This window comes from Peromyscus leucopus, chromosome 11 (assembly GCF_004664715.2).
Source record: "Peromyscus leucopus breed LL Stock chromosome 11, UCI_PerLeu_2.1, whole genome shotgun sequence".
NCBI lineage: Eukaryota > Metazoa > Chordata > Mammalia > Rodentia > Cricetidae > Peromyscus > Peromyscus leucopus.
In genome coordinates, this window is record NC_051072.1 from 8,575,368 (window position 1) to 8,596,306 (window position 20,939).

General features: G+C 43.8%; 1 protein-coding gene across 1 annotated transcript; it reads left to right on the forward strand.

Moving 5' to 3' along the window:
- The first annotated feature begins 9,673 nt into the window (after positions 1-9,673).
- Positions 9,674-17,836, forward strand: Basp1 (brain abundant membrane attached signal protein 1). The gene is given in 4 exon segments (XM_037209373.1): positions 9,674-9,931; positions 17,093-17,576; positions 17,579-17,718; positions 17,721-17,836. Coding segments are annotated over 4 exon segments (846 nt in total). The 5' UTR covers positions 9,674-9,790; the 3' UTR covers positions 17,802-17,836.
- Positions 17,837-20,939: the final 3,103 nt, after the last annotated feature.

Genomic DNA, 20,939 nt, shown 5'->3' on the forward strand with positions numbered 1-20,939 from the left:
CTTTACTGCTGTAGACTGTCTATTTTTATCATGGGGAGCTTTACTTACATTACCTGCTCTTAGAATCCTAGAGTACATAACAGATTATGCATTTTTGCAGTGTCCAACCCAGAATTATAGCGTTAAGGAAGGTGTTTATTTTGTTATAATTCAGTCAATGCTTTCTTGTTGCGAATGCAGTTAATAGTCTGATTGCTATCTCCTTCTGGATTTCTGGGGGGTAACTTGAATTTCAGTTTGACTTTGTTACATGTATATCCAACAGAGGCTTTGTTTCAGGTAGAGGAATGTAAACAAAAATGGACAGCTACCCACTGCGTGTCCCCAGTGATTTCGCTCTCTCCCCTACAGATAGTGCATTTGATGCTGTAATGACCTGCTGACCGCCCCCCTCTTCTTTAGGCAAATTTGGCTTTGTGGAGGCTGACTTCCCTGCCCAGGTCACATAGCTCAGCAAGGTCTCCTGACCTCATACCCCACATTTTTTTTCTTTAAATAGAGAATACTGGGTCAGAGTTCAAGCCGCTAAAGTTCTATTTGAACCAAAAGAGAAAAACCTGTTTTCTGAAACATGAACTCTAATTACATAAAGTGGATGCTTCTGAGAACAGTATTGTCTCATAGCCCAGGCTGCTGATCTTGAACAGCAATCAAAGCCTTGGCTTATGTAAGAAGGGAGCATTCAAAACCAAATAGGACCTGTCCTGCGCTCCCCACAATTCAGGACAAGAGCCTGCCTATGACCTGGCGCCTGCAGGCAGGGGTTTCTCTGGACTGTGGTCAGGGCCATTGCCCAGCAGAGGTTGCTGTGTCTTGTTCCCCATATGGCTAAACTACGGCACTAACTGAAGGGGTTGGCAAGAGGGCAGCCGGGGTGAGCAGGGGATGGGCGAGGGATTGGCTGCTGGAGACCTTTTGGACTGTGGGATATCGTGATGCATTGGTAGCTCTGCCTGCCCAAAGCACTCGAAGGTAAGATATCCTAAGACTTGATGGTGTCTCACTGGGGCTGATACCTCTACATTCTACGTACTCTCATCATTTGCAGGTTAGACCAGGCTAGGTTTCCCGTGATACCTCTACATTCTACGTACTCTCATCATTTGCAGGTTAGACCAGGCTAGTTTTCCCGGCTTTCTTTTTTCCTTATTTACTTTTAATTTTTTTTGTAGCTACTAGTAATCTTACTGGTTCTCTTTTCGTGCTTTGGGATGTATAGTTGAGGAAAAGGTTCTAGGCTTCTTACACGTCATGTCTGGACTTCTCAGTGTGTACTCTTGGCCATGTGCTAGGCTTTTGTGTGGTATGTTAACGGACAAACAGATTCTTAGGATCTAGTCTATGCCCTTCAGTTAATCTCCTGAGATGTCCCTGTGGCTCCACCATCTCCCATTGTTTTCACTAGCCCTTCAGTGATTATTGTGGTGAATGCCAGTCTTACTACTGGTGGGCACATGGTGTTGAATTGGCGGCAAAGTAAGAGAGTTTGAAGGGGGATGCTCTCAGTTGTGTTGAAATCTGGTTATTCCTGTTGGAACCCACTTCCATTCATTCACTGGATGAATGAGTGGTAGTGAGTTGCGCTGTGCTCTGGGTCTTCTTCAGAAGTCCCTGGGTGAGAAGCAATAGCATCCTTTCTGTTGAAACCTGACAGCACATGGGAACATTTCTTCCTTGAATGGTGTCTCACTAGGTAGCTTGGAAGCTCAGAGTTGAAGAAGGTGAAAGTGTGGAGGAGAACGTGAGTACCGAGGGAGAAATGTGGGGGAGACATCTTAACTGTCAGGAAGAACTGGATGATCAATGCCATTGGATGGTATACCGTGTTGTCAGAACTCAGCTCTCCAGTTCCTTAGATGTGGGCCTAGAACATATTATTTGCCTGAGGACTTTTCATTCCTTTATTAACTTAGAAAACATTTGTTGTGTGTTAAGTAAGATACCAAGGAAAAGCACATTCTTTGTTTAGTTGATTAGGGATAGATATAAAGAATTCTTGAATGTTTTTCTGTGACAGTGATTAAAACTAGAAAGGTTGTTTTTTTTTTTTTTTTTTTTTTTTTAAGACTGGACATACTATACTTGTTGATTTGAGAAAAAAGGTACATTGAAATATCAAAATACGATAAGTTTAGGCAGTCATACAATGTGTGACTCATTTGTTTATATTTGGGGGTAGGAATGACGGGAAATAAGTTGTAGCTATTCCTGGTGTTGGTGGACCTTCCTTCTCTGTCAGGCAGATACAAGTGATAGAAACTGTCATGGCTCCAAGCCCATCACATCCTGTCTAGTCCACTAATAAGCAGTAAAAATATCTCCGCTGCTATTAGTTATTTTCCCCCCTACTTTATTTTGGACTGTGTTTGAGAGTTCTAAATTAGTTGTGGTAATACGATATATTGCTTCCCTGAGTCTTTGGAAGGGAAATGTGGCTTGGGAGTGATCTCAGCAGCCTGCATTTCCTGAGCTGGCTGGTTGTGGTTCACTTACCGTATTGACTGCAAGCACAGGTGGATTCATAGAGAATCCTGGGTGGGGATGCTGCAGCCAGGGCTTTTGAAAGGACCACCGGTTAAGTGCAAATAAATAACAATGAGAAGCCTCGGTGGACTCTAAGAGCATATTCCACGACTGATGAAAATGCATAATACATGAGTTCTGAGAGTGCTTGCCTCATGTGGCAGGATGTATTTAGAGGGACTCTGCATTATGTCCTCAGCCAGTCAGCCTTTGCATTCGGAGAGAAGCCTCACCTGCCGGTTTCTCGGCAGCAGCACAATAATCAGCTCAGACTTTTATGATTATAAACTCCTAAGATCGGTCAGTACAGTCTGAGAACTGACCTGCCTAATGGGCACACAGTTACCTAAAGTGGGAAAATCATGACAATGTTGTTTGTAGGATGTCTGTTAACTGCAATGTTAACAGAGTCACAGAGTGTTGCTGTGGATACTGCCTAGGACCTAGTCATGTTTCATTTAATGGAATGGAACTCTCAATTGTAGCTTTGCATACTTATTTTTTTCCTACTGCTACGTGAAAGATGGGTTTACATAATTCAGTGTGTAAACATCATCGTATTGATTCTTTTCGTCTTAGAATTTTATAGCCAGAGTTTCATGTTCCTATGTACAATGAGTTTATAGTATTTATCAAGCTCCCATTGAGCAGTAACTACCATAAAACAAACACAAAACAAAACCTTTGTTCTACATACATCAGATATATTTGAGTAAATATTGAAAAGCTTTAGGTCATTACTCAGGTCTATTTGACTGCTAAAACTTTCAACACAATATAACAGAATATAGAAGGATTAAACAATCAAATGATGAATGACTAAGGATGAATAGTTTATCTAGACCCAAACCAGGTTTTGTAGTAATGGAGACTAAGGGGTTCACATGAACCAGGCCCTTTTGGTAGTGGTGGAAAATGTGCACTTGAATTCTTGCTTAGTGCCTCCGAGTCTGAGAAGCCCATGAAACCAGGGGGAGTGCCATGAGTCTGTCTACTGCTACATGGCACACTGTGCCACAAGACCTCCCCATGTCTAATGGTCGCTAGGCCAGCTGTGTCGTCTTTCAGCTGGTGACATGCCGGTCCTTTGCTCCCAGGACCTGACACATTCCGTGTTGAATATGAAAGAGCCAAGAGGATAACTAACTAGCCAAATGAGAAGCTAAAACTCTGAAAGATTGTGGTCCAACATTAATATCCAGAGATGCTGTGAAGTGCTTGGCCTGGAATAGTTCGTATTTCCCCATCCATCTAGAAAAGAATGGGATTGAGTAAGGGGACAACCTTCAGAGTTGGGTTTACTTCTCTTTCCCTTCCCCTTCGGAATGGCAACAGTTTCTCTTCGTTAAGCTGAGTTTAGGCATGCATCTCTGAGTCTTCTAGAACCTTCTTGCATGAATAGTTTTTTATCTTTCCACTTCAGTTTGTTTGTTCTTTGTCTAATCATATATATATATATATATATATATATATATATATATATATATATATATAATTTCCATTCCATCCAAATCACTATTGCAAAAGAGAGGTCAGCCTTGCTGATACTCTGGAATCACTTTGCTCAAACTCTTGGTGTTGACTGAGGTAAGGTCCTCTCATGCTGCTCAGATATTATCTGGGCCTTCCTCAGGAGTCAAGCATCTTCTCCCAGTAGCAAGGTCATGGAGGGGGCAGTAGTCCACAGCTCCCTGACGTGGTCAAATTGCATCATCTGTTCTTGTCTTTCTTAAGTAGTATGACTTCACAGAGATACTTCCTAAAACTCTCTCCTTGATACTTAAGATTTTTTTTAACTGTTCCCAGAGTTGGCTCTTCTGTGTTCTGCCATGAGACTCTACACATTCTTCCCATGAGGCAACCTGTGCCTTTCTACCCCACAGTTCTCTACTCCTGGGAAGAGCGTCCTTGCCTGCTTCATGAATGTCAAAGGGGTTTCAGAAAATCTTAAATGTACACTTCCTGTTTGTTCCCAGGGACACTGACACTTTGCCTTTTCTCATGGTTTTCCAGTTGAAAGCTTGTTTATCCTTCAAGGCTACTGCCCTGTGCTTAAGGAACAGCAGCACTGTCCTTCCAGGCTGCTTTCCCTCTGGTGAAGGAGGCACAGTGAGCTGGATGAGCTCCACAAACCGCTGGTTGTTTGCTGACCGAGGGCAAGTTGTTTACCACCCGTAATCCTCAATTTCCTCACGGTAAGGTGGGACATAGGACAGTTAATATATTGATGTATACAAAGATCAACCTTTAAAATCATCTTAGGGAGAATAAGTCGTGTATATGTAAGTAATTTTGATATTTCCACTTAATCAGGAAGCTTTCCATGCTCCTCTGTCCTCAGCTGTCATCTCTTGTTTTTCACTCGCGTGGTGTTTATATGCTTTGTCTCTGAGTGTGCTTCCATAGGACTGGCCTGGGGTGGCTGAGGTCTAACAGGGAGCTCACTTATGATCCATTGTTCTTTGTGCTGAAAAGCCTTTCTCTACTCTTATACATTTTTGAGCTTTTGTAGAAAAACTTCATCATGGCCATCTATTTGAAGAAATAGAAGCATGAGTGTATGCGTCTGCACATGGGTGGACATTTTTTTCTGTCTGCCTGGCCTGCCTTTCCTCCCTCCCTCCCTCCCTCCCTCCCTCCCTCCCTCCCTCCCTCCCTCCCTCCCTGCCTCTCTCCCTCTCTCTAATAATGCCTCCCAGTATATTTTCATAACACCGAGAACAATAACTTGTCTTCAGAATGCTTTCTCTGAGTCTTTACTCATGATATTTCAAAGGTTTTCCTTGGGAACTTAGGCTGGGTTGACAACTCTTGATACGGTTCTCTTTCCCTGGAGAACATTGCCATCCCTGAACGGTAGTGACGTTAGAATTGCTGAACAGAAGCTTTGACTGAAGCAGACAGTGGCCCACGGTGAGGCTAATAATGGAGATTCTCACCAGGCATTGGAGAAACTTGATAGCAAACCGTTGTGATGGAACACATACTGGTAAGAATGCCCCAAACACACAGGCTGCACTCTCTCCGCCTTGTCTCTCCCTTTTAGAATAAAAGTTTTGACCATTTAAAATAAAGGAACCAATCATCTGTAAAAATAGAAATCAGTGGGCCTGACAGACTATTTTAGACACTTTCTTCTATTTATACTTACTAAAAACAGTCTTTGCTTCCTCATTCTCCGTTAATTCTTTCCTTAAGGAGAGACTCCCTCCCAATGTACTTCAGCTAGTTCACATACACACACACACACACACACACACACACACACACACACACACACGAGTGCAATGATGGTGTGGTTGGTAGTGTGGTATGATAGTGTGGTGGTGTGGTGTGATAGGTGTGGTGGTGGTAGTGCTGGTGGTGGTGATGGTAATGTGATGGTGTGGTGATGTGGTAGTGGTGTGATGGTGGTGGTGTGATAGTGTGGTGATGGTGTGGTGGTGAGGTAGTGGTGGTGTGATGGTGTGGATAATGTGGTGGTGGTGGTGGTGGTGTGTAGCTGTGTGGTGGTGGTGTGGTGATGTGGTGGTGGTGTGTAGGTGTGTGGTGATGGTGTGGTGATGTGGTGGTGGTAGTGGTGGTGTGATGGTGTGGTGGTGGTTTGTGGTGTTGTAAGAGAGAAATTTCTGCTGTGTAGCCTAGATTGTCCTTGAACTTTCCATCCCCCTGCCTCAGCTGCTCCAGTGTTGGAATTATAGGAATACATATACTACCACACCCAGTTATAGCTAGATTTGATAAATAGCTTAGATGCTTCCATCCTGAGTAATTACAAGTCCAACTTGTCTAGTGATAAATATGTCAGCAGATGTCATTCACGAGCCAATTGTAACTTTATATTGCTTTCAAAAAAGTCAGTAGTTGGGTTTCCTGGTATCTAAAACTGCTTTACTTTGCAGCTCTTTGTTAAGGGAGTGATAATTGCTTGTTTAAGTACTGTAGCCATGTACCAAATTTTGTCAAGAATGGAGGATTGGGGCCTAGCATCCTTCCATGTCATACATATTTTCTTCTGATTATAACATAGAAACACAATCAGAAGATTATGTTTTCTGTGTCCTGGATGATGAACTTGAAATCTACTCAGAGATAACACTCTAGTCTCTAAACAGGCTGTTGTATATTCACGTTGGGTTTTACTGCATGTATGGAGTTGTCTGCATGATAATGCTGGCTATCATACTTCAGAACTCTATTCTGCTGATTCTAGATGGAATGGCCAATTAATCCAAATTTGCATTTTCAAAATAGGAATTTTGCAGTGTTTGGCAGATTTTTATGTAAGAAATGCTTAGATGTTGTTAGTGTAAAGAAAGAAGACACAAGAAGAGATAGCCTGCGAAGAAGTCGATATCCTAGCTTTTGGATCACACAGAGGAGTTCGATGCCATTTTCCTGTCTTCTCGCTGTTTCCGTGTGCTGGTTAACGCATGCCAGTGAGTTTTATTAAGTTACAAAGCTGTGTTCATTGATGGAGTAGTGTTAATATAGAACTTGCTAGTGAGAAATGGAATTGGGCATATCATAGAGAATGTTGTTAATGCCCTGGATTTGCGTCTTCATGCAACTGTGCACTTTCTGAAGAGGGCCAGGGCTCTGAGTGGGGATTCTCTCCTTCACTCACTCAAAGAACTGGGTAGACTGAGTCATGGTGATAGGACAAGGAAGCTCTGCTAAAGTGGAAAGGGAGTGATTGCAAATCATGTTCATCTGCACGTCATGCATCTGAGATACATGCATCACAAACCATACATCCAAACTTCAGAACACAGACTGGGAAAAGCACCCACATGCAAGTGCCTTAGTTTTACATGCTGCCAAGTTGAGGGCCACTGGGGTGACCCAAGTCGGTACAAGGGCCTTTGTGGATTCTTGATCACACATCATTATTCAGACCAACCTCAAAGAGCTGAAGACTTGTGGAAGATTAATACAACTCTTGTTTCTTCTATTCACTGCTTGATTTCTTTCGGAGCTGTCCTATTCTCCCTCATCTACACCCAGGCACACCACTGAATGTCTAATTCAAAGAACAGAGAAATGGCATGGTAACAAGAGCTCCACAAAAGCCACATTTTATCAGGAAACCATGTGAACAGCTTCCACGGTGGCCTATATGTGGATCAGATACTACCCTAGTACATGGGGCTATGACTTCTCAATTTTTATATGACTGTAGTTCTTTAGTTTTTAAAGCCACAACATTCTGATATTTTACAAAGCTTGGTGTGTGTGTGTGTGTGTGTGTGTGTGTGTGTGTGTGTGTGTGTGTATGCTTGCGCACATGAGTATGCATGCCCCTTTCCATACAAAGAGGCCAGAGGAAGATATGGCTACTCTGTCCTCTTCATCTTATTCTCTGGAGACACAGCGGCCATTGGAATTTGGCTGGCAGCCAGCAATTCCCAGAACTACTCCAGTTTCTCACCCTGGTCTGGTGGGCTGGGGTTATCGTCACAAGGATAACCATTCTCCGATTTATAGGTGGGCTCTGGGGATACGAACTTACGTCCTCCTGCTTTTTCAGCAAGGGCACTAACCTGCTGACCTATGCAAAGCCCTACTCCAATTCTTTTTTTTTTTTTTAAATTTATTAAGAATTTTTAAAATTCATTTTACATACCAATCACAGATCCCTCCTCTTCCCTCCTCCCCCCCCTCCAGCCTCCCACCCCCCAGCCGACCCCCTATTCCCTCCTACAGGAGGTAAGGCCTTACGTGACTCCCTACTGCAATTCTTTTGACTAAAACTGATAGAATGTACAGGTAGTGGGGCTGAGCAAGCATTTTAGCTGGTTATTACTGGCAGGGGTTGAGCAACCTCATCACGGCCAGACGTAGTCTTCTGAAAAGGATGCAGTCACTGCTCTTTACCCCCTGAAACTGAGTCCGAGAGTGTTTCCATTCACCAAAGCAGTTCGTCAGTGGCCAAGGCCCTGGTGCATCTCCTGATTCATAATACCATTGCTTTTACTTTTGTTAAAAATGGAGCTAAGGCTTCAGCCCTCTGCCGCTGCATGCTTTGCTCCATGTTCCTCTGGAGGCGTCCTTAGGATAAATATGTGACTCCAGTTCCTGTGAGGTAAAAACACGAGAGAGGATTGGGCGTGGAGCAGAAGATCTTCCAAAGACAGCACCTGGAGAGGTAGAGACTTGGTGTCTCTCAAAGTGAGCAGCTCTGTCCCACTCTGCTCTCTTGATGGCATTCTCACAGGTTAATTTTCACGCGAGAACCAAGGATCTGTGCTTCAGGTGACCGTGACTTTGCCTTGCTCTTCTCAAAGCAAGGCCCCATGGCTTTAAAAGCCACAGCTAGTCTTCAAGATCCTCGGCTTATATTCCAAACAAAATCTTACAAAATGCTGTTCTTTAAAAACTTATTTTTTTTTTGTCTTAGACATGGTCTTCTTTATCCCAGGCATGCCACAAATGTGCCTCTATGCCCTGAGTGCTGGGATTGTAGGTATGGACCAATACACACAAGGCCTCATGCAAGATTAAGGGCCTCCTGTAGAGATTAAACAATCTCTACCACCTGAGTGAGCTGCATTCTCAGCCCTAAAATGTTGCCCTTTTATGACTCCCTCAAAATGGTAATGCGTCCTTGTTTTATTTTATGTAGCTTTTCTATTTTAGTAAATATAGAAATAACTTACCCTTTCAGTTGGAGAAAAAAAAAATCAATGGATAAGAATTTCTTGGATAATTTCCTTATTCCTGAGTCTATTAGAGAGGCCATGGGTATTTAGAAATGAATTGAGTATTTTTCCCTTAGAAAATAATTCCCCGGGTTTCTGAGCTCAATTAAAATCAAAACAGAAAATGTTTTCTTCCAAGGTGAGAAGTATTAACTGGAGAGAATACTGTTTGTGTGTCAAGCCCTTGGGCCTGTGGGAGGAAGGAAAGGGAACAGTTTTGGCAAAATTTGGGCCTTTATTTGTGCTGTAATATCTTAACATTTATTTCTTTGGAGGGATTTTTTTTTTATGTTCTCTTCATTAAATTCAGTATGCTATCATCCATCCCCCCCACCAAAGATCACCCTGGTTATATGAGATCATTTCTCCCCCGCCCCGCCCTGCCCCTTTTTCTATATTTCATGCTCCTGGGACAGAGGAGCCTGTGGTTAGGAACGGAAGAGCCATCAGATGCATTGAGGAAGCTCTGTTGCTGAGATGGTTCTGCTCACCGCTAGCAAACGCGTGAGAGGAAGTTTCGTCGTTCATACAATATGCGTCTATACGTGGCTCCGCTTTCAGAGTGAATGCCCTGCGAAACAGCAGGGCTTCGCTTTGGGAACATGAGGGCTCTGTGTGCATGGGTCACGCTTCCGGAGGCTCTGCGGACAATGTCTTCTCTGTGGACTGTTCTGGAAGATGCGCTGGAGGAAGCGGACGGTAGAATGGTAGTTCCTACATTCCCAAGAGTTGACTTGTGTTTCACAAGTGTATCTTATATGCAGGAAACAGATTTCTTAGTTCCTCCTAAATCGTTGAATACTGAACTTACATATTTAAATTGTTCTCATGGGATGTAGAGTGGGTAAAGGAAATTGTTTTAATCTTGCTCTCTAGGTTCTACCTCTGCTTATTTACCTTGGCTTAACATTTTGACACAACCTTAAGCTGAACGGCATGTTAACTTGGGGGGCGGGGGGTTGTGGTAGCCATCCTTCTGTTTAAGCTGGTTTTGAAAGGACATGTTTGGCACGGCACAGACGGGATCCATGCTTCGGCACGTCCCTTCCCCTGGCAGAGGGTGAGTGGTGCTGAGCAGGACCGTGGATGGTGGGCGGTGACACACTAAAAGTAGGGAAAGGGGGAACGTGTCTTTTATAAATGACGACACTGTTGATAGCTCCATGCCACGGGAGCTAACGAATCCTGAGCTTTCTGAGAGCTATGACTCCATCTGTGATGTGTTCAGCGGGAACTCCCATTCTGATTCACCTACAAGCCGACACACTATTAAAATATCTCCTCGATGTCATCGAGATCCCTAAAAAGTCCTGTTCTTTGGCAAATATTTGGTAAAGATCATCCTTCATAAAGATTATGTTTCATAAAGCTTTATTCTTTTAGCTTTTTTGATAGTCTAAAATGACTATTTTCTTACTCTAGTTTTTAACAAGTGTCATAAATATTGACACAGTGTCAGAGACATTTCATCGCAGTGGATGTCAGTTCAATTTTTGAGGAACAAAATGGCCTTAGATTTATGATCACAGGCATGTAGGACTTTATAATGTCATACTTTTATCCTAAAGAGCATTTAATATACTGCTGTAAACATTCATATTCCCTCCCACCCCATGCCAAAATTGAATAAACTTTCAATATCATTACTTTACTGGTCAAGGAATTTGAGACCCAGAGGGAAGACACCCTACCCAGATTCAGGCAAGTTTTCAACAATTAAGTCTTGCCACTTTTAGCAAACTTCATACTGAATGTCACAAGTCTTAAAGAAAAAATTTTATAGTTTATTATTTTTTCGCCTAAAAGTTATTTTGTGATTGACTGTTCCAACTTAATCTTTTAAGATGGAAAAATAAATTTTAATTTAATTGGCTGCACTGATAGACAGGCTTATTTCAAGATAAAAAAGAATGTGAGCTCAGGAATGTTCAGGATGAGCTGATTTTTTTCAGCACCCAAATCATACTGTAGTTGTTGAGAATGAGGGTGGTTTTATCGACTTCTGTGATAATTGCACAGAGCTGACTGGGGCCTGCTGTGTCCTGGGGATTGTACACAAAACAAGCACAACTTATGTAATGTGAACAGCTAAGGGGTACGTATTCCTGTTCACTGACAGGCTTCCTGGAGAGAAAGCAATAAACACTTACAAAAGCATTTCAGACCATCTCTGTAAGAGTGCCTTGATTATAAGTTCCAAATTATTTGTCACCTTTAGTTTCCCAGAGTTTCAAATAAACATAAAAGATAAATATTTATGCACATATTCAAATTTTGTGTAGCTGTAAAATTTCCAAATGTAAACTCTCAGGATCAAGAACCAATTTATCATTAAGGTTTGCTGTAGTGCCAATAAAAAAAAAATCACATTTCTCTTCCCTATGAAATTGAAATTAGTAGTAAATAATTTTTCCCCTCTAAGATATACCTGTCAATGCCTGAAATCCTAATACTTGGTTTAGAGGAAGAACTGAAGCATAGTTTTTAAAGGATATTTATTACTTTTTTTCCATTACTTTTTAGGGCAAAATAAATCACCATACCTGATCTTTTTGGCTAGAAAGCTGTTCCTTTATGTGGTTCCTTGGGTGTAAAGTTAAAGAAACATGGCTGTAGATGTGTCATGAAAGGAGCTGGGGAGGTCATTGAGTCAGCTACTAGGACCTGAGGTCCATCTCCTAAAAAAGCCAGGCATGGTGGCATGTGTTTGTAATTCCCGCACTGGGGAGCTAGGAGAATCCTGGGCTTCCATTTGCCAGTCTAGGCAAATTGGCAAGTTCCAGGCCTGTGAGAGACCATTTCAAGGAAACAGAAGTGACCATGCCTGAGCAATAATTGTTGGCTGTTGACTAGTTACTTTTCTCTTGCTGTGATAACACACTACGGCCAATTTAGCTTATGAAATTTAATTTGGGGCTTGTGGTTCCAGAGTGTTAGGGTTCGTCATGGCAGCAGGCAGGCAGGCAGGCAGCAGGCAAGCAGACAGGAAGGCAGGCAGGAAGGCAGCAGGCATGCAGGCAGACAGGCAGGCAGCAGGAAGGCAGCAGGCAGGTAAGCAGGCAGGCAGACAGGCAGACAGGAAGGCAGCAAGCAGGCAGGAAGGCAGCAGGCAGGAAGGCAGACAGGCAGACAGGCAGGCAGGCAGGAAGGCAGCAGGCAGGCAGGCAGGCAGGCAGACAGGCAGTTTGCATCTTGATTCACAAGCAGGAAGCAGAGAAAGAACTAACTGGGAATGGCTAGTCTTTTGAAACCTCAGAGTTGGCCCCCAATGACACACCTCCTCCAACAAGGCCATGCCTCCCAATCCTTCCCAAACAGTTCCCACAACTGGGGACTAAGCATTCAAACATGGGAGCCCATGGTGGCCATTCTCATTCAAAACACCACAGTTGTGATCCGCAACCACCACTGACTCCCTGTACCTCTCTTGTGCCTCTCTCTTTTTTCTTGCTCCTCACTCCAGGTCACTTGCTAATGCTGCTAGCTGATGGAGTGTCACTTTCTCTTTTTGCAACAGAAAGCAGATCTTTCAAACATTTCTTCTGGAGTACTGGTTTGTATCCAAATGTGATGAATTAGATAGAGGCCCAGTTTCTAAAGAGAGGAAAAATAGAATTAGGAGTTAGTCATGGGAGATTTAGAATATAGCATATGTTAGTGCTTTTAAACATACTGAAGCACTACTTCATTTTTTGATATTCAAGAATTCTTGTGTAGAAAATCACACATTTCCCATGTTACTTCCTCTCATAAACATCTTACCTTTGACTTGTAAGCGAAAATAAAATAGAGACTTTTTTTCTTTATCCTTTATATATAAATTTGAAGCAATTGATGGCTTTTAACAAAAGAATGTGGATTCTTTTCCATCCCAGTGTGAAACATGGAATTTCTTGTTTCCTTGAAATAACTGATGGAAAGGTGTTGAGAACACAGTAGAAAGTGAAATGATCCTTTGTTTGTGACCACTCAGAACTAGTTCATATTCAGAGGAATGGATTTACAATGCAAATATAATTGGTTTTTTTTTTTTTTCTTCAGAACAAGGCCTTGCCATGTAATCCAGCCTTGCAGGTGCTGGGATTACAGACCTACTATGCTCAGCTTCTAACTTACGGTTTTACAAGTCTTTGTCTAAGACAGATTTCTCAGTATAATGGATTATTGTTGTGTTTAGAAAGACTTGTAACATCATGAAGACTATATATGTCTAAAGTACTCTGAGTGGAGAGGTAGACGGATGCTGGTGTCAGCCATTCTGCTGGGCAAACTTCTCCTGCACATCTGTCTGTAAGGACAGCAGGAGCTTGCTTGGAGCATACGCCTCAAACATCTTTCGGATGTCTGCTTTTTAAACAGTGTTTTAATCACAGCGTTTCTAATGGCTGGTTCTAAAACTTGCCTATGGAGAACCTAATTTTTGCGATTCTGCTCATGTTTGTAAGTGCAGAATTCTCTGGGAATTGTAAAATAATGCATTGGGGAGGGGAACCAAGATCTCGGCAGGCCTGTGAAAAGTCAGACACTGTACTGTTACCTCACTTTAAATGCCCACAAAATTGACATTTATTATTTTATAGGAAATGGAGAGACAACAGGGTCCATTAGCCTGCTCAGAGAATTCAAGGCAGGTGTACTTTGGAGGCGGGGCTCATGGCTCAACCGTGGCCTAATGTCCAAACATCACTGTTCATCATAGCGAACCCGGCCCTCTTTCTCCCTCTGCTATTTGATGCTAGTTATGTTTTTTTTTTTTTTTTTTTTTTTTTTTTTTTTTTTTTTTTTTTTTTTTTAATGTGTATTTCAAACTGTGATTCTGTCATTTTGGCTCTTGTGGCAAGAAAATGTCAAAGGTGCTTCGCGTGGAGGTGTCATAGGCGAGATGGGCCTCTCGGGTTTGCCCTCACAGGAACACACCCGTCTCCAGTCATTCGTGCATTCGGCATCTGCCCATGCTTTTCCACAGTGCCTGCCACTTGTTGCTAGTGGACATCCTAACTGTGAGGAAATGCTAAGGCAAGCTTGATGCTCTCGATGCCATTTTGGATTAGGCTTAAGGAACTTCCAAGACATTACTCATTGACTCAAGATACCTATTTCTCCCCCACCATGCCACCTTTCTCATGTAGGCGTGTGTGTGGTGTATGTGCAAATGTGTGTGTGCAAATGTTTGCTTGTCCGTGTCAAGGCCCAAGATGGATGTCCAGAGTCTTTCCGGATAGTCTTACTCTCTACTCATCAAGACAGGTTCTCTCAATGGCACCCATAGCTAGTTGTTAAGGCCACGCTAGTTATTTTGCTCAAGGCATCCCTGGTCTCTACCATCCTAGTGCTAGAATTACAGGTATTTAGTGGGTTGTGGGTCCAAACTCCAATGCCTACAAGCAGCAAGCACCTTTAAGCTGTCAAGTCATCTCTCCAGCCTTGTAGCTATTTTTACTTTTCTAAAACTCAAGTGTTCTGACTTTCTAGTCTAAATTATTTCTCTCAAAAAGAGAAGTCTTAAGGAGAGGACTCATTCAACTCCAGGCCCATGCTCCTTGCTTGCTCTTATGTCTTAGGGATCTAATAGAAGAGCTTTGCTGGCAAGTAGGAGGAGGAGAGGTTTAGGCTAGACAGTGCCTGGCAAGTTTCTTCTGTATCCTGTGTCCTCTCAACGTGTTGAGCTCTGGGCCATTCTGGGAGGTCTTGCCTCAGAATCCAGAAAGGTAACATTCCTGGGTGTAGAGCTCTGCTTCTTAGTGGGTAGAGTTCCCCCATCACCTGCCAGGTGGTGCTTCTCGCTCCAACACATTCTTTTTGGCTTTGACCTTTGTTTTATCGCACAGCCTCATGAACTCAGCTAGTTAGAATTCCCTTTTCAGTAAAAGGCGGACGCTAATGGCACACCATTGCATCTCTTGATGCTCTTGAGGCGGTTAAAGATTTAGATAAATTGTTTAGGGTTAGGACTGTTCCTGACACCTTAGATTTTAATTTGTAACTTTAATTTACCCCTCTGCGTGCTGGGGAGGTGTTCACTCATATTCTTGTGGGAAATAACCAGACAACTGCTTTCCCGGGACTTTCCTGCATTTCCGAAGCCTCCCCCTGAGCTCTGCTGTATTTCACACAGGTGAATCAGCTGAAAGCACGGGGTGTTTGCGTTTAAAAAATCGACATTATTGAGACACATCCTCTTACAGCTTGATTGTGTGTTTGTTCAATTTCTACTAAGAAAAGAGTCACAGCTGGGCTTAAGACAAAGAATAGAATGTGGCTTTCATTGTGTTTCAGAAAACCAATTTTAGTATCCTAGATTTTAGGTTTGTAAACCAACGGGACTTTAAACCTCTGGGGATTGCTATATAGAATTTCATACTGTGGGTGTCAGAACCCAGAGCTCCATTCTTTGTTCACAGTGAGACTACATTTACTCTTTGCTTCACAGGCTGTTATTCCTAGGTCAGTGTATGGCTTTCTGTTATACACTTGGGAGAAGAATCTAAAGGTAGACTGTCAGGTTTCCTGTTTCCTAATTCAACCAAATGCACCAAAATGTAACTTGGAGTATAGGATAGGAGCTAAGGTCATGTGTAATATCAACAACTGGTAATGCATCTAAGAATTTGATGAAGGTGTTATAAATTACAATTTAACTTATTACTCAAGTTTATATTTTCATTTGTTGCTTAGTGGTAAAATATTTTTAATTGGGGTTTCACCATGAATTTGCTCCAACAGAAAGTTAAGTAAAATGGGACCAATTGCTTGAAGTGGGTTAGGACTCCAAGCCGTTCCTTCCCCTTTTAAGAAGCAGAGCGGCAATTCTTGGATGACATGATAAAGACCTTTCCTGAAAATAGGAAGAACAATTTAGTCATCCTTGTGTTTTTTTTTTTTCTTTTTCCCTGTCTCCTCCAACTCTTAAAGTCAGCCCAGACAGGAAATTAGCATAGAATGGTGAGACACATTTTGACTGAAGAATAGTACTCTATCTAACACCCAACTTTCAAAAACAACGGGGGTTATTTCACTATCATGAATGGTGATCACAAGAGGTGTAGTGAAGAAAAAGCACATTCTTTGCTTTGAATGGATGATAGTAAGGGGTGGAAGAGCTGGGTGAGGAGAGCTCAGGGTCCTGCCCCAGCAGAACCAGGTGAGCTCACCAAGAGTTTCTGCTGTGTCCTGTGGCCCTGCACCATGCCTCTCCTCTGACCTACTCTTCTTGCGGGGACCAACAGGGCGGTGGAATGTTAGCGTTGAAAGGTTTTTGCCATCTTTCATGAACGAAAAACAAAATTTCTCAAGAAAGCAACATCTCAGTGATTTCTCACAGGCATAGGATGCTCTAAAAACGTGCTTCCGGAAGCAATAGGTGTCGACAGATGTGTGCTGTGCAGATTCTTCAGAAGTTATTTGTAAATGATGAGGTTGTTGTTACATTGTTGTTTTTTTTTTTTAAACCAGCTATACTGTAGTCGTAAAATGGCTGTCCCTGCCATTTTATGCCACCGTGTTCAATCCTGGATGTTTTAAGACAGATATTAGGAGACAGATAAGAAACCAACACCATGCCACCCCACCTGTCCTCCCTTTTGGCAGCTGGGGCCCACTCAATCGATTCTTTGATCCCGTTAAGAGTCCCTCCACTGGCTGGCCTGCAGGCTGCATGGCTGAGGCTTTCCTTTCTTTGTTCTTTGTTTTCGACGTGTTACTTCTAAGGGAGGTAGAATGCCTGTGACATCCAGGCTGCTGGGTCCCCCACCCCTGTGCAATTGATTGCCTGAAGTCTTTGACCCCCTCACTCTGCGGGGGGGGGGTCTCCTGCCCGGTCGCCTGCCTGGCTGTAACGCCCCAATGTCCCCCCTTGTGTCTCCCTGCAGAACTCCAAGATGGGAGGCAAGCTGAGCAAGAAGAAGAAGGGCTACAATGTGAACGACGAGAAAGCCAAGGACAAGGACAAGAAGGCTGAAGGCGCGGGCACCGAGGAGGAGGGGACCCCGAAGGAGAGCGAGCCCCAGGCGGCCGCCGACGCCGCCGAGGTCAAGGAGAGCGCGGAGGAGAAGCCCAAGGACGCGGCCGCGGACGGCGAGGCCAAGGCGGAGGAGAAGGAGGGCGACAAGGCGGCGGCCAAGGAGGAGGCGCCCAAGGCCGAGCCCGAGAAGAGCGAGGGCGCCGCGGAGGAGCAGCCCGAGCCCGCGCCGGCGCCCGAGCAGGAGGCGGCCGCGCCCGGGCCCGCTGCGGGCGGCGAGGTCCCCAAGGCCGGCGGCGACACCACGGGCGCCGAGAGCACGGGCGCGCCGCCCGACGGCGCGGCCAAGGAGGAGGGCGAGGCCAAAAAGACTGAGGCTCCCGCCGCCGCCGGCCCGAGACGAAAAGCGACGCGGCCCCGGCTTCAGACTCTAAACCTAGCAGCGCCGCCGAGCCCGCGCCCTCGTCCAAGGAGACGCCCGCGGCGGCGTCCGAGGCGCCCAGTTCCGCGGCCAAGGCCCCCGCGCCCGCCGCGCCCCCGCCACCGCCACCGCCACCGAGCCGCAGGCCGAGCCTGTGCCAGCCGCCAGCTCCGAGCAAAGCGTGGCCGTCAAAGAGTAACCAACCGGGACAGCCTAGGCAGCGGAAGCGACCGCCACTTGCAAAACGACCTGTCTCACGCTCTCTCTGTCTCTCACTCTGTCCTCTCTCTGTCTCTCTCTCTCTCTTTCTCTCCTATACTAACTTGTTTCAAATTGGAAGTAAGGATATGTATTGCCCAAGGGAATAAAAAGAAAAAGAAAATTTAAAAAAAAAAGAAAGAAAGAAAAAGAAAAAGAGGATGTGTCCCATCAGGGGAGGGAGGGGGTGGGGAGAATCCAAATAGTATTTTTGTGGGGAAATATCTAATATACCTTCAGTCAACTTGACCAGTCAGTCCTGGATTTTAGAGATCATTGTCTGAAAGTACATCATTTGGACCTGAAACCGCTGTCCCCTGGCGCTCCACCCCTAAAACCCCCTCGGCATCTTTCCTGAGATGCCGTTGGGGAGGGAGGCGTTTGATTCTGCCCACAGGGCCAGTGCCAAGGCAATCAGATCTTTATGAAAGCAGTATTTTCTGTGTTTCCTTTTTAATTTACAGCCTTTCTTATTTTGGTATTTTTTTTTAATGTTGTGGATGAATGCCAACTTCCAGACGGAACCCACTTAGCCTGTCCACATGTATCTCGATGCCAACCCTCCATTCTTCCTCTCCAGATATTTTTGGGAGTAACAAACATTCTCTCATCCTACTTAGCCTACCTAGATTTCTCATGACGAGTTAATGCATGTCCGTGGTTGGGTGCACCTGTAGTTCTGTTTATTGGTCAGTGGAAATGAAAAAAAAAAAAGTCTGCCTTCATTGCAATTCCAGTTCTCTTCCATCTGTGTGTCACAGACACCAACACACCACCCATTGGAAAATGGAAAATAAAAAAAAATAAAAAACACATAAAAAAATGTACAATGGATGCATTGAAATTATATGTAATTGTATAAATGGTGCAACAGTAATAAAGTTAAACAATTAAAAAGTAGCACAGACTGTTGGCTTTCGTTTCCCTTCCTTGTCCGTCATGGGTGTTCTTCTTTCCCGGGTGTGATCAAACAAAGATGTGAAGCAGGATGCTTGACCATTATCTTTAAAAACAAAACAGTGGAGTCAATGTTAGTTCAGTCACCCCGTAAGGTGAACAGGAAAACGTTCTATTATTGGTTGACACCCAAAAATAATGTGGATGTCATTATTAATACTTTATTAATAATTGATAATAGCGAATATTTTGAATGTAACATTGACTGACCATCAAGAGCTGTATCCTGAAGGCTGGCAACAGCAACATGATCTTAGACAAAGATCCTATGTGTGTACATTGTGAAGCCACGGACCAGCCTCCTTGCCTGCCATCCTTCAGATGACTTGATAGCAGAGCAAGGCGAGGGATCAGGAATGCCATGAAGGTAATAGGGTAATAGCCAAGAGCGGGCTGCATTCTCTTCTGCTACTAGTGGCTTCCACCTTCTACAGACCTCCCTTGCTCTGGTTTCCAGGGACCATAAACCTTGTCACCTCTATGACAAGAACCCTGTGATAACTGAAATACGTAGAAGTCTGAGCACATGCCGGAGAGCCACACATATCACACGGGCAGATGTGTTAACTTGTCACCCCTGGTGAGTTCACTGATGGAATAGTGGCCACCAGTGTGCCCAGGGTCCCCCTGTGCTGCATGTGGGAAAGAGGCTGGGGAGCGTGGCTTCTGTGCAGACTCGGCAGGCACGTCAGTTCTTGAGTGTAAGAAACAAAAAGTGATTGTCTCTTGCATGTCTGAGAGTAATTGGGGTATTTTCCAATCCGATACTGGAGACGGCATTTAAAAGAGAAACCTAGCTACTACAAAGATTTCTCAGCCTTGAATCAGTGAAATGCCCAGGAACATAAATAACAATGTCGCTTGAAGAGTTTCCTGTAGAATTCGTGGAGGCCATGAGATGTGCGTGATGCTGTGGATATGAACCAGCCTGGCTCCATTCCTGTGGGCGGGCTACACAGAGAGGAAAGGGCTCCTCTCCAGATAGTGTCTGAGTGAGCATCTGGAATCGGTGCCACATCTGGAGAAACAGAAATGGTGAAGCTGGACTAGTCAATGTACTTTTCGAGTTCGGGCCATGCCCATGGTCACGTCTAGCTCCAGGGGTTCTCGGTTGTTTTTTTTTTTTTATTATTTTATTTTTATAATGAAGTACATTTGAACTCTTAATGCATGAAAGCACAGTACACATGAGCTATGTAAAAACATTAACCACCAGCCAACTGTTTTAGGTAAGAAAAATAACAGGGGAGTGTCCAGGGCATTACCAGTTGTCCTAAAATATATAAAATCAGGTGGGGCACAGGGTTCTGGTATTAGGGAGGTGACAGATTCAACAAGCTGCAGGAGACGTTTGTAAAACTGCAAACTATCTTTAAGATTAAAAAGAACACTTATTTTTGAAAAATCAATTAAATTTATCAATGACTGCAAAGTAGTTATGAATATTAAATGGCATTCATTTGTGGCAATAAAACATGCTTGGTGGAAGTAATATTTGATAGATTTACTTTCTCCTCCTACCATTTTAATTAAAATGTTCACAGGCTTTTGGATGAGAACAATCAGCTTGGGCTCTCAGGGTACTATTTATCATTCTTAGTTTCTGGACGGGGTAAGTGAAATAAGGAGACACACTTCACTTTATGTGTAGGGTTGAAGGATGTGGTACATGATAATTCAAATCTGAGCTGCATCTATTCACTAATTTTCTGTTATTTTGTATATGACATTTAATTTTATCATTTTTCAAAAATGCTTGAAATTGTTTATTGGCGAAATTATTAAGGCCATTCCACATAGTTAAAAAGGAGGTTTATTTTGTGAGGTAACTTACAGGTGAAGGGATAGGTTACAGGGTCTGAGGAAGGTGTAGCCCAGAATGGCTGTGTTCTCTGGAGAACTCTGCTCCGTCTACCTTCAGCGTCCTGGGTCCAGGAATCAAGAGAGCTGGCACATCTGGATCTCGGGTCTTCAGGGTCCTCTCTTGGCCCCGCCTTGTAGGCGTGACAGTTGCCGAAGCCTCAATGGGGGTTGGAACTTCCAGATCAAAGCTGGAATGGCTACCCACGGCAGTTGTTTTATCAGCAGAAAGTCTAGAGCATGGGAATGACTGGCTCTTCCG